Source organism: Mobula birostris, chromosome 12 (genome assembly GCF_030028105.1).
Source record: "Mobula birostris isolate sMobBir1 chromosome 12, sMobBir1.hap1, whole genome shotgun sequence".
Lineage (NCBI taxonomy): Eukaryota > Metazoa > Chordata > Chondrichthyes > Myliobatiformes > Myliobatidae > Mobula > Mobula birostris.
Window position 1 is genome coordinate 77,498,746 of NC_092381.1, and position 13,680 is coordinate 77,512,425.

General features: G+C 40.7%; 1 protein-coding gene across 1 annotated transcript in view; it reads right to left on the minus strand.

The window, feature by feature from the left end:
• LOC140206365 (complement factor H-related protein 5-like) overlaps positions 1 to 13,680 on the minus strand; it is an 85,631-nt gene that overhangs the window by 57,435 nt on the left and 14,516 nt on the right. The window contains exons 4-5 of the mRNA XM_072274728.1: positions 5,951 to 6,027; positions 5,358 to 5,555 (exon numbers count right to left, since the gene is read on the minus strand). Coding sequence (XP_072130829.1) covers positions 5,358 to 5,555; positions 5,951 to 6,027 — 275 coding nt within the window. The remainder of the gene's footprint in view (positions 1 to 5,357; positions 5,556 to 5,950; positions 6,028 to 13,680) is intronic.

The window sequence follows — 13,680 nt, forward strand, 5'->3', positions numbered from 1 at the left end:
TTGAGGTGCAGCAACTAGTTAAGAAATCAAGAGGTTTCCCAGAGAATGCAGATAGTGGAATCTGAAGCAAGAAAAGGAACCCAATGGTTAGGAAGTATCTGAGGAGGGCAAAAGGATAGTTGGTGTTTTGGCTTGAGACCTTCCATCAGGACTGAGAATGTTTATCAGGCAGTACAGTATGCTTGCCTACATTTTCAGAGAATTTGAGTGTAGCTACAAGACTGCCTTGCTACAGCTGCAGAGGGCATTGGTGAGACCCATCTGTATAGTTTTTCAAAGTCTCAAACGTTCATTTAATATCAGAGAATGTATACGGTATACAACCTGAAATTCATACTCTTCACAGATATCCATGAAACAAGAGACCCAATTGAATGAATGATAGAAATATTGATATCCCAAATCCCCCCTTCCACCTCTCTTCACACAAACTCCTGATCCGTGGAAGAATGCTCATTCCTTGGGGATTGGGTGGGATGGTAGAACACAGATTTGTTACGCTGACTCCTGGGATGGCAGGACTGACAATGAGAGAGAATGAGTTAGTCAGGCCTGTGTTCTTTAGATGGTAGAAGAATCAGAAGAATCTAACATAAACTTGTCAAATTCTGACAGGACAAGAAAGACAGGGAGAAAGTACCTTACAGCTGGAGAATCCATATCCTAGGTTCATGCCTCAGGATATGACAAAAGCTATTTAGAACTGAGGTCAGGAGAATTTTTTTCACCTAGAGGATGGTAAACCTGTGGAGATCTTTGACAGAGTTTAGTGCTCAACAATTCATCATGTATCTTTAAGGATCAGGTAGATATCATGTGAGGGCAGAGCTAAAGATGATGCCAAAGGCCAACTTCTCCCAGCTCATCAGCGAAGCAGTTACATTCTCCCTGTTCTAATGTCTCTATTTTCCTTTTTAGGGTGGTCAGGATCTTATCGGGATCTTTGATCCACGGTCACACTCAAAAACAGTGGTTCTGCACGACAGCGTATTCTTGTGCTTGGAGCTCGCCAATCGGCCACTTTTCAATATGTCCAGGTTCGGCCTGATGTCAGGCGACTTCGGGGCCCGCGCAGCTCTGTGGACACGAATCCTCACTGGAGTCATAAACTGAAATGTAGCGGGAGCGGTACCATCGAAGACAACGAGAGTGGCTGTCAGAGGGCCCTGCATGCAGTAATTGACTTGCTGATTCTCGAGTTGGAGAACTTGAAATAAAAAGCAACGCTTCAGACTGACTAACAACAAAACAGCGACTGTTGTCTCCTCTGTCACTGTGGAAGGAACGATATCTGCCTCTCCCTTGTTAGTGAGAGAGAGAAAGCCTGTGGGATGTTGAAATGTTGGAGTGAATAATTAGTTTTTGATGGACTGTAGAACCATAGAGGCTGGATGGTGGAAATGCTGATGCTTTATGCTGGAATAGGGGGGTGGGGGGGGGAGTTGATGCTGCTTGCTGCTGCTTGTATGTGGTGGGGAGGACAGGGGGCTTTGGGGTTCTTACATCTTTTTTCTGTCATTCATTCTTCGGGGTTTTTTTTCTTCTGTTTTGAGGATGTCCGTGGAGAGTAAGAATTTCAGGTTGTATATTGTATACATTCTCTGATATTAAATTGAACTATTGATATATTTCTTAATGCTAAATAGATCAATGAATACAGAAGAAAGCAAGAACAGGAAGCTCAAGTAGATAATCAACCTAATTATGGGCTGAATGGCCTGCTACTGTTTTCCATGCTTCTAAACAGGTGATGGTTGTTAGGTTAATTGGCCACTACAAATGACCATTTTATAGATGAGTAGAAGTGAAACAAGGCTGGTATTAATGAGCATGTGTAAGGGAAATGAGAATGAGATCTGCCTGAGCACTGTCATGGACTTGATGGACTGAAGGGAATACAGTGCAGAGAGGAAGTATGAAATATAAAACACTGTGATGGAAAAGGGTCAAATGCAAGCTAGCAGTTACCCATAGAAAGAGTTGTAGATTCACCACAGTATCATCGCCCTCACAGAAAATGTGTTATAGTCATAAAAACAATCATTCTTCTTGGCAACTGCTGTAAAAGCCAAAGATACTGTTGAAAAATTGAGAGTGAAGTCAGCCTCCAAGTCCAACCTAAAATAAAAGCTCAACTGGACAAACACAGCAGTTCAGGCGGCATCTGTGGAGAAAAAGTGGACAGTTGACATGTTTGGCCAAGGTCCTTCAGTTGAACTGAAAGAGTAGGGGGAGATGAGATGAGATGAGGGGAAGGGGTGCAGCAGAGCTGGCAAGTGATAGATTGATCCAGGTGAGGAAGGGTTATGGACAGATGGAGGAGGGAACAGCTCTGTTGTTGGAAGTAGCAACAAAGGTTGAGAGGTGATGTGTGGTGGTAACAAAGCGCTATGGATGATAGAATCTGATGAAAAAAAGAAAATGGATCATTGAACCAAATAGGGGAGGTGGTATGGGCAGCTGGGAGGGGGAAGGGACCTAGTGGGACAAGAATCCAATTTCTGTAAGAGTCCTGAAAATTTAGGTTCCTTATTTACATATCCATGATAGCTAAAGGTTGTTCAGGCAGGTATTGTATGAAATAGGGCAGCACCTTTTACGTTTCATTGTGCTTCTAACCTTGCTGAAGATCAGCTGCAGGATATTACTCCTTCAGGTCTGTGCTTTCACATTTCCTATGCACAAAGCAAAGTCCCATTTCAACCCCAAATAGTTCTACCATAAATACTAACCTTAGCACAGAGCACATAGCACATATAGTACAGCACAAGAACAGGTGCTTCGGCCCACAATATTGTGCCAAAACAAATAAATTGGTAACCAAATGACCAACTAAGCAAATCTCTTCTGCCTACGTAAGGTCCATATCCAAAAAATGCTGGTGAACGCAGCAGGCCAGACAGCATCTATGAGAAGAGGTACAGTCGACGTTTCGGGCCGGGACCATTCGTCCTGATGAAGAGTCCCAGCCCGAAACGTCGACTGTACCTCTTCCTATAGATGTTGCCTGGCCTGCTGCGCTCACCGGCATTTTTTGTGTCTGTTGCTTGAATTTCCAGCATCTGCAGATTTCCTCATGTCTAAGGTCCATATCCTTCCACTTTCCTCTCATTCACCTGCCTATCTTAATGACTCTTAACAGTCCCTAATGTTTCTGCGTCTTCTTCTGCCCCAGGCAATGCATTCCAGGCATCCAATACTCTCTGTGTAAAAAAACTTGCCCTACACATTTCCTTTAAAATTACCCCCCTCACCTTAAATGTATACCCTCACGTATTAGACATTTCAACCCTGGGAAAAAGATACTCCCTGTCTATTCTACTTATGCCTCTCATAATCTTATAAACCTCTATCAGATATCCCCACAGCCTCCACAGAAAACAACCCAAGTTTGTCCAACTTGTTATAGCACACAACATCCTGGTAAAGCTCTGCACCCTCTCCAAAGCCTTGACAGCCTTCCTATAATGAGGCAACACGTACAGTATGCATATAGATTTTTAAATTGAAATACAATTCTGTTCTTCATACAACCCATCATATGTCTAGACTATTAAATGTATTAAGCTGACAAAGTTTTGCCATTGCTCATTTGTTCTTGCACTGACCTGGTTACGAAAATCTGGTGTGAATTGGATTTTGACATGTATGAAAAGTATACTGAGCAGATCCACGTGACTTTTCAGAATGATTGCACTTTGAACAAGAATACTTCATAAGATTATTCAACAGAAAAGGTCAAAATGCGTGTAGTTTAAACAGCAAAGGTGGTATTGTTAAAACATTGCCTCTCTTGTTTGGAATGAATAATATTCTGGTTCTATTATGTCTTCACGTTGAGTTACAATTTCCTTGTACAAAACTTTTCCAAGCAATTAAGAAAATTTGACCTTATCCTCCTAACCCAGTTAAAACTTTATTTTGTTACAACAAACAAATGTCTGCTGCCAAATGATTTGGAAACTTCCATGAAATGCCAATTTTATGTTTAATAGGCCTTATGATATATCTGGGAAAGAGAAATTGCATTTCATTGATTGGGCTATCTCTATATGAAAATTGTTGGATAAGTTATCAAGATTTGCTGCTGCATGAGAGGGAATAATTTAAGCATGGAAATGTTTAAGGTCCTCAACTCTGTGTGTACAGGAAGAAAATAGAATCACAGAGAACTTCTTGCTAGTGGCAAACTACCCGCATTTGCTGATAATCTACCTCGGTCTTAACTTCGCTTTTACAAATCTACCATTGTCAACATTTGCTCAAATTCATCCCAATTCTAAATGTTAGATCTTTTGTTTTTCTATATAATGGAGAAATCTATTGATCTTGGTTTTGAATGAACGCAACAACTGAACCTTCACAGTCTTCTAAGATAGAAAATTCCAAGGATTTTCCATCTTCTAAGCAGAGAGATTCCTCTTCATCTCAGTGCAAACTGACATTCCCTTATTCTGAGACTTTGGTTTTAGTTTCCTCAGCCAGGGGAATCTCTCTGTTTACATAGCCTGTCAAGTCCAGTAAAAAATCTTAAATCTTCAAGGAGATATCCCTTCATTTCTCAAAATTGTAGAAAATAATGGGTTAGTCTAATCAATTTCTCTTCATACTTGACATCCCTAGAATCAGCCTTGTAAATTCTTACTGCACTTTGATGTGGCCAGTAAATCTGGAACTTCTGTGCTTGTATGGAAGTCTTAAACGTGAATGATGAGTGTGGAGAGAAATATTTCCAAGCAGGATTTCTGATATTTTCCCATAAGAAATGACCAGTAATATGCCGATGTGGACAGATCATGATTTGAAAACTGATCTGTACTAAATTTGATTTTCTTCTACAGGAAGGCTCACACTGATTCATCAGCGTCCAACACTAACTTTGGTTTCTACATTTATGGAAGATTTGGATGTGTTGCAGTTTTGATTGGATAGATTGATTTCTGGGATGAAGGATTTTTTGTAAGGAAAATTTCATCTACTCTTGCTGGGGTTTGGAAAAATATGAATACATTATTATGAATGGATTTTTTGGGGAGATGATTCAAGCTTGTTTTCTCTTGCTAGATTATTGAGAGGTTGAGGATGAAAAGATCAGCATTTAGGACTTAGATAAATGAGATTCCAGTTTCAGGTGGCAGCGCATCATCAAAATGTTTTACTCTGTTAAGAATCAAGATGTGTAGAAAGGAAAAATGGGCATGATAGAAGATCATTTATGATCTCATGGAATGGTAGAGCAAGCTTGAATAGCAGTATAAGTTCATCTTGCTTACATTTCTGAGGTTTGGTTCCTTTTCGTGAATGTCAAATAAGAAGCTTTTGTGAAATTTAGTCAAGAGGTGAACACTGAATCTTACCTTTGCATTTGGGTACTGGATTACTCCATGTTCCATTTTCTAAACAATAAATTTGCCTAGCCCCATGAATTTCCATATTAGGAGAATTGCACTCAAATCTCAGGAAGGAGCCAAAAGGAAAATCTTGATCATTGTCCAAAGAGCTCGGCTCTGCAATCCTTCCATTTTCAGGGTTATTCACAGGCGGACAGGTCTTTACTGTAAAACACATGTAATGGTACTATTATTTTCAGATCAAATGCAAAATATTGCAAGAGTGTGGACTGTTTCCTTTTCCGTTGCTCATCAAGATCTGAAGAGGAATCTGAAAATGCAAACTGATTGTTAGTCTACATGGAAAGGTAGACCTGAATGTTTATAAATGACATGGAAGTTATGCATCCATTCTTAAGGAATGTACTACTGAAAATACCCACATTTCTGGAGTGGTGTAATTTCACAAAGGAATTATGTTAGTCACATTCCACTCCATAAAGGACTGAATTTTCATGCTCTGTGTTTTGAGATTGCTATATTTTATTCAGTGTTTTATCTCACAGTAATAATCCATTACAAATTAGTGGTGACATATTTAATATTTATCTTTTCATTACCTTCACAATATGGGACAAGACCAGTCCAGCCAGATAGTTCACAATCCATGTAACTTCTTGTACCCACCAGCTGATATCTTTAAAAGGACAGATATAAATAGTGAGTATATTTCATTCTTAAAAAATGGATGGATGTCACTATAAGATATCAACAGAGAAGCACAGAAAGGGCAATTATCCAACTTTACTCGAGTTGCAAAGTGTATTGTAATGGACTGGCTGGCTACAGGTGCTATATTCAACTACAAATCCCCACTATCATTTTCCATAGAAATGATCTTGTTAAGATGTAAATAAGAAGTGACGTGTAAAAACTAAAATTTCCACCAATGTATCTAGTTTTCTGAGGATTTTGAAATCAATTCTTCTTTCTCCATTAAATAAACCAGCAATTAATTCTTCTCTGAGCTTGAAAGTAGTCATTTTCATATCAATTTAGCATTAAGAATGTGAGATTAATTGAATGAAATTTGTTATCCATCTTTTTAGTCTAAGAAACTTTCTTGTATAGAAATTCATCCACTTGGCTAATATCTTATCTTAACCTTTTCTCACCAATTTCCTTTGAGGTCAATGGGCTCATAGATCCTGCACCAGGAGTAAACTGACACAGGGTCAGTGATTTAATTCCTTTGCAAGATAGAACTATAATTGAGTGCAGTTGGAAAGGACAAGTCTGCAACTTTAAGTGAGCAGGTTCAAGACTTTTACTATTGAATTTACATTCACAAATCATTGACTAGCTTTCTAGCTCATTGATTTTTACATGCATTAGCACTTTTACTTTCTATACTCAACTGTACTGAGCAAAAGAACACTTCTGGCTTGTGTGGCTTAAAGCGACTTCAAAGAAATTAAGGTATATTATTCCCCATATAGAGAAGATGAATTGGGGCTGATCATTGTTTGTTATGCAACCGTTATATTTATAACCATTATAAGGTAGGAAAGAGAGAAAGCTGGGAAAGATTGCAACTTCATGTATTCAGACATTGTCTTGGAGGTACAGACAATCTGTTGGAGGAATTCAGCGGGTTGAGCAGCATCTCTGGGAGGAAAGAAATTGTATTTGTTGGTGCTTGGCAAGTGTATGTAACTTCGGAAGTCGAGTAATGAACCTTTAGTGGACTTTCATTTCATTGCATTGATGGATGAAACAGACTTATCAAACCAGGATGCTGCATAGTAGCGTGAAGCCTCCAGAATAGTAGGCTTCAACTTAAGTGATCATTACTAGCTGAACACTGAGAGAGTGGACTCCCTTCCCTGTCATGTAAATTGTAATGTTGAATGATCAAGTACATAGGTGATCACCAGATGATACAGAATAGCCTTTGGTGCCATGATTAATGACCTTGGAAAGTTAATTGCCATTGCCCATGGAAGAACTGTGGTTGGCAATGTGTTTGACAAGCACTTGAAGAAAGTCTTGTCGGACTTTAAAGAAACAAGAAAGAATTCACTAGATTTGGCAGCACTGGAGTAATAATCTCTCAGTTTTAAACATACAGAATAAACAAAAGGCCCCAATGACTCGATTTCATTCTTATATATCTCCCAGCTTTATGTAATTTTGAAAAAAATTCACTTTTTTGTTCATGTAATTTTGAAAAACATTCTAGGAAAAAGTGCTGGTAGAACTAGCATAATAGGGCCAATGGTTTTCAAATACATACTCTATGTTCAATTCCAAGTTGTAGCTTCAACTAAAAGTTATAACTCAGCAGGAACATCAAGACCAAACATTGACACTGGCAGTTCAGTCATCAAGGAGAGGAGAAGATGGCGACACGACGCAGCTCACAGCGGCCACACCGGTGGTGATGTCTGTTATTTGTCAAGTAGGGTGTTGTGCACAATCCTGATTTGATGGAGGGGGATGTGAGAGCACGGAGGAATATCTGGTGAAACTTCTGAAATGCCTGCTTCGCTGCTGCTGCTACTGTGTGGTCCGAAATCTCCGGTGGGGAAGGCCCCAAGTCCTCGGCTTTGCTTGTTGCTCGGCGGCCGGGTTGAAGTGCTCGGCAGAGGATGGCACTCAGTGCTCGATATCGAAGGGCTGGTCAGAGGCTCGAAGTTTTCAGATGGACTCAGAGTCCGTTGCAGTCGGTTGCTTCCAATGGTGCTGCATCGGCAAGTTTGCGGCGCTTGGAGGTTCATGACAGGGAGAGTTTCTCCCTTCTACCGTCTGCGTGAGGTGATGAGGCTATCGGGACTTCGTGACTTTTTTTTACCATGCCCATAGTCTGCTCTTTATTAAATTATGGTATTGCTTTGCACTGTTGTAACTATATGTTTTAATTATGTGGTTTTGTCAGTTTTAGTCTCGGTTTGTCCTGTGTTTCTTGTGATATCATTCTGGAGGAACATTGTATCATTTTTTAATGAATGAATTTCTAAATGATAATAAACGAGGACTGAGTGTCCTCATAATCTAAATCTAATCTAAAATCTAAAATATCAAAAACCCCACTGAAAATGATGAAAGAAATAAAAGGTTACTGTGAAATATATAGTCCTTTTTCATAAGCATATTTAAAACTTGTTCTGGTATTATGCATTGCATTTACTGAGAAAAGGCAGGATTTTTCTTTCAAATAGCACCAAATTGATTATTCAAATATGATTTCTGAAGACAAAACTGCTGATGTATTACACTCATTGTAAATATCAGAATCAATTTTCATTGTTATTTGTTTTACATATATGGTATTACAACAAAAATTACATAGATTACCTCCATGATAAATGCCAATGTAAAAGAATACTCAAAATTATGATTCAGGCAGAACACAATCTGCATCTCAGTGTGAAACAAAATGATTAATTACATAATTGTTTTGAATTTATCTTTCTTTCTTTGTCTACTAGAGTGTAGCTAGTGCAGTGAAAATGGGTTCAGGTTTAGTGTTCTTTGTGTCAGATGTAGGAATTCTCCAGTCTTTCTGATAACCACATCTGTGTGAAATGCATTCAGCTGCAGCTTCTTACAGACTATGTTAAGGAACTGGAGCTACAGATGGATGATCCACGGCTCATACGGGGGAAGGAGGATAAGATAGATAAGCTGTACAGGGAGATTGTCACCCCTAAGTTGCAACAGGCAGGTAGCTGGGTGACTGTCAGGAGAGGGAATGAGAAGAGACAGTGCAGAGTATCTCTGTGACCATTCCCTTCAATTACAGGTATACCACTTTGGATATTATTCTTGTGGAGGGCTGGTGACCTACTAGGGAAAACCACAGACACCAGGTCCTCTGGTTCTGCAGTTCAGAAGGGAATGAGGGAGAAGGGGAGTGCTGTGATAATAGGAGATCCAGTAGTTAGAGGAGCAGACAGGAGATTCTGTGGATATGAAAAAGATACCTAGATGGTATATTGCCTCCCAGGTGTCAGAGTTAGGGACATCTCAGATCAGGTCCACAACATGTTAAAAGGGGAGGGTGAGCAGCCAGAAGTCATAGTACATATTGGTGCTAATGACATAGACAAGAAAAGGGATGAGGTCTTGAAGAAGGAATATAAGGAGTTATGTAGGAAGCTGAAAAGCAGGACCTCAAGGGTCGTCATCTTTGGATTTCTGCCTGGGCTACCTCCCAGTGAGGGTAAGAATAGGACGACTTGGCAGATGCATGCGTGGCTGAGGAATTGGTGCATGGGGGCAAGGTTTCTGGGGAAGGTATAACCTTTTAAAAAAATGGAATTGTTACACCTGAACTTGGGTGGGGGGGTGCAAAATCCTTATGGCAGATTTGCTAGAGCTAACGGGGAAGGCTCAAACTAGTTTGACAAGGGGATAGGATCCAAAATGACAGTTTAGAGGATGGAGTAGTTGATGTACAGGTAGATCAGAATCAGAATTAGGTTTAATGTCACTGGCATATGTCATAAAGTTTATTGTTTTGCAGCAGCAATACATTGCTATTGCTATACATAATTAAATGAAAAATATAAATTACCATAAGATATATATACATATACTGTGAAAAAATTAAATTAAATAAGTGGGACAAAAGGTAGAAGAAAAATAGTGAGGTAGTATTCATGGGTTTAATTTCCATTCAGATATCTGATGGCAAAGGGGAAGAAGTTGTTCCTGAAACAGTTGTGTGTCTTCAGGCTGCTGTACCCCTTCCTGATGGTAGCAATGACAAGTGGGCATGTGCTGGGTCATGGGGAACCTTAATGATAGATGCTGCCTTCATGAGGCATCGTCTTTTGAAGGTATTGGATGCTGGGGAGGGGGGGTAGTGCCCATGGTGAAGCTGGTTGAGTTTACTACTTTAGAAACATAGAAAACCTACAGCACAATACGGGCCCTTCGGCCCACAAAGCTGTGCCGAACATGTACTCACATAGAAATTACCTAAGGATACCCAAAGCCCTCTATTTTTCTAACCTCCATGTACCTATCCAGGAGTCTCCTAAAAGACCCTATTGTATCCGCCTCCACCACTGTTGCCAGCAGCCCATTCCACGCATTCACCACTCTCTGTGTAAAAAACTTTCCCCTGACATCTCCTCTGCGCCTACTTCCAAGCACCTTAAAACTGTGCCCTCTTGTGTTACCCATAATTTCTGCAGCTTTTTCAGATCTTGTGCAGTGCCCCCTCCAATAGGATCACAGCTGCAGAAAGGGCGGAATTGTACAGGGATTATTTACTGGATCAGAATAGGTGGAAGTGGGAAACAGGAGAAGAGCAATCACTTTATTGGGAGTATTCTATAGACTCCCCAATAGCAACAGAGGCACAGAGGAACAGATCAGGAGGCAGATTTTGGAAAGATGTGAAAATAAGAGGGCTGTTGTCACAGGAGACTTTAACTTCCCTCATATTAATGGGCACTTCCTCAGTGCAAAAGGTTTGGATTGGGTGCAATTTGTTAGTTGTGTCCATGAAAGATCCCTGACTCAATATGTAGACAGGAGAACGAGAGGAAAAACGTACTGGATTTGGTGCTGGACAATGAACCAAGATGGTTGTCAGTTGAACATTTCTGTTTAGTGCCCACAACTCCCTGGTCTTTAGTTTCACCTTGGAGAGGGATAGAAGCAGATAGTATGAGAAAGTAGTTAACTGAGGGAGTTGGAAGTATAATGCTATTAGGCAGGAACTGGGGAGCATAAATTGAGAATAGATGTACCTAGGGAAATATACAACAGAAATATGGAGGTTGTTTGGGGAGCAATTGCTAGGGGTTCTGGATAAGTTTGTCACAGTGAGGTAGGGAAAGGATGGTAGGGTGAAGAAACCATGGTTGACAAGAGAGGGAAAGAAGCTTACTTGAAGTTCAGAAAGCAAGGATCAGATAGGGCACTGAGGCTCTAGGCAGCCATGGAGGTGCTGAAGAATGGACAAGAGAACTAGAAGAGATGAGAAGGCCATGGCAAGTGGAATTAAGGAAAATCCAAAGGTGCTCTACATGTATGTGAAGCACTCAAAGGTGTCTAGATTGAGGGTAGGTCCGATCAGGTTCAGTGGAGGAAACGTGTGCCTGGAGTCGGAAGAGATAGATGATGTCCTTAATGAATACTTTGCTTCAGTATCCACCAGTGAGATGGAGCTTGTAGCTTTGTGAATACAGCATAAAAGAGACTGATGTGCTTGAACATATTGATGTTTAGAAAAAGGATGTGCTAGAACTTTTGAAAATCATTAGGATAAATAAGTCCCTGGAGCCAGTCGGGATATATCCCAGATTACTACCAGATGTAAGGAAGGCGATTGTTGCACTTCTAGTGATGATCTTTGCATCCTCACTGGCCACTACAGTAGCACCAGATGATTGGAGGGTGGCAAATATTATTCCTTTGTCCAAGAAAGGGAGTTAAGATAACCCTGGGAGTTATGGACCAATGAGTTTTATATCAGAGAATGACAAAATATTGGAGAAGATACTTAGAGGCAGAACTTACAAGAATATGGAGAAACAAAGCCTGATTAAGGATAGTTAGCTTGTCTTTGAAAGAGGGACAATCATGAGCATGATTGAATTCTTTGAGGATCTGACAAAGCACATTGATGAAGATTGAGCAGTAAATGTGATGTATATGGATTTTAGTAAGGTTCGCCATGGTGGGCTTATTGAGAATGTCAAGAGCCATGGGATACAAAGAAACTACATGGACACAGAGAATTTCCTTGCCCATAGAAAGCAGAGGGTGGTAGATGGAACGTATTCTGCCTGGAGGTCAAAGGCCAGAGGTGTTCTGCAGGAATCTGTTTTTGGACCCCTGCTCTTTGTGATTTCTATAAATGACTTGGATGAGGAAGTAAAAGGGTGGGTTAATAAGGTTGCAGATGACACAAAGGTTGGTGGAGTTGTAGATAGTGTGGAGAGTTGTTGCAGGTTGTAATCGGATATTGGCAGGATGCAGAGTTGGCTGATAAATCACAGATGCAATTCACCCCGAAAAAAATATGAATTGATTAATTTTGGAAGGTTGACGTTGAAGTCAGAATACGGGGTTAATGTCAGGTTTCTTGGCAGTGTGGAGGACCAGAGGGATCTTGGGATCCATGTCCATAAATCCCTCAAAGCTGCCAGCTGTCACTCAGGCTGATAGGGTTGTTAAGAAGGCATATGATGTATTAGTCTTCATTAGTTGGGGATTGAGTTCAAGAGTCAGGAGATAATGTGGCTGATCCATAAATCCCTGGTTAGACAACTCTTGGAATATTGTAAACATGAAGAATTCTGCAGATGCTGGAAATTCAAGCAACACACATCAAAGTTGCTGGTGAACGCAGCAGGCCAGGCAGCATCTCTAGGAAGAGGTACAGTCGATGATTTGGGCCGAGACCCTTCGTCAGTCCTGACGAAGGGTCTCGGCCCGAAATGTCGACTGTACCTCTTCTTGGAATATTGTGGTCATTTTATTATAGGAAGGATGTGGAAACTTTAGAGAGGGTGCAGAGGAGATTTGGACCAGAGGGGCCAGAGGGAATGTCTTATGAAGGTAGGTTGAGAGAGCTTGGATTCACTCTTTGGAGCAAAATGACCTGATGGTGACTTGATAGAGGTAAAAAGAGGCATAGATAGAGTTGATAGCAAGAGACTTTTTTCCCAGAGCAGGAATGTCTGATAGAAAGGAGCAGAATTTGACAGTGGTTGGAAGAAAGTATAAGGAGGTGTCAGAGGTAAGCTGTTCTCACAGAGAATGGAGGGTGTGTGGAAAGCTCTGCCGTGGCTGGTGGTAGAGCCAGATATATTAGCGACATTTAAGAAACTTTTAGATAGATACGTGGATGACAGAAAAATGGAGGACAATGTTGGAAGAAGGAAGGGTTAGAATGATTTTAGAGTAGATTAAAAAGTCGACACAACATCGTGTACCAAAGGGCCTGTTCTATGCTGTAATATTCTATGTTCTATGTACAATAGATTAGACAATATTATGTAACACGCTGTAAGGTTTCACTGCTAAAGCTAATGTAATGGCTTCTATGCAATGTTCCACTGTTAAGGTAATGGTTTCTCTGTCACAGCAGTGTTTGGGTTATGACTAGAGATAATGGGACTTTGGAATTCAGTGGCTAGCCAACAAGAGATTGTTGCTGTTCTTGTGATTCTGGAAGCAGTTGTTTTTGCGGGATTTTGCCAGGAGAAGGAGAGGGAGAGATGAAGGGAGAAGGCGTGAATGGAGAAATCTGGTAGACCGCCGGACGGTGGACCCTGAGCGGGAGTCCGGAGGTTGGTGACATTCAGAGGCGATCGATGGTGGAAGA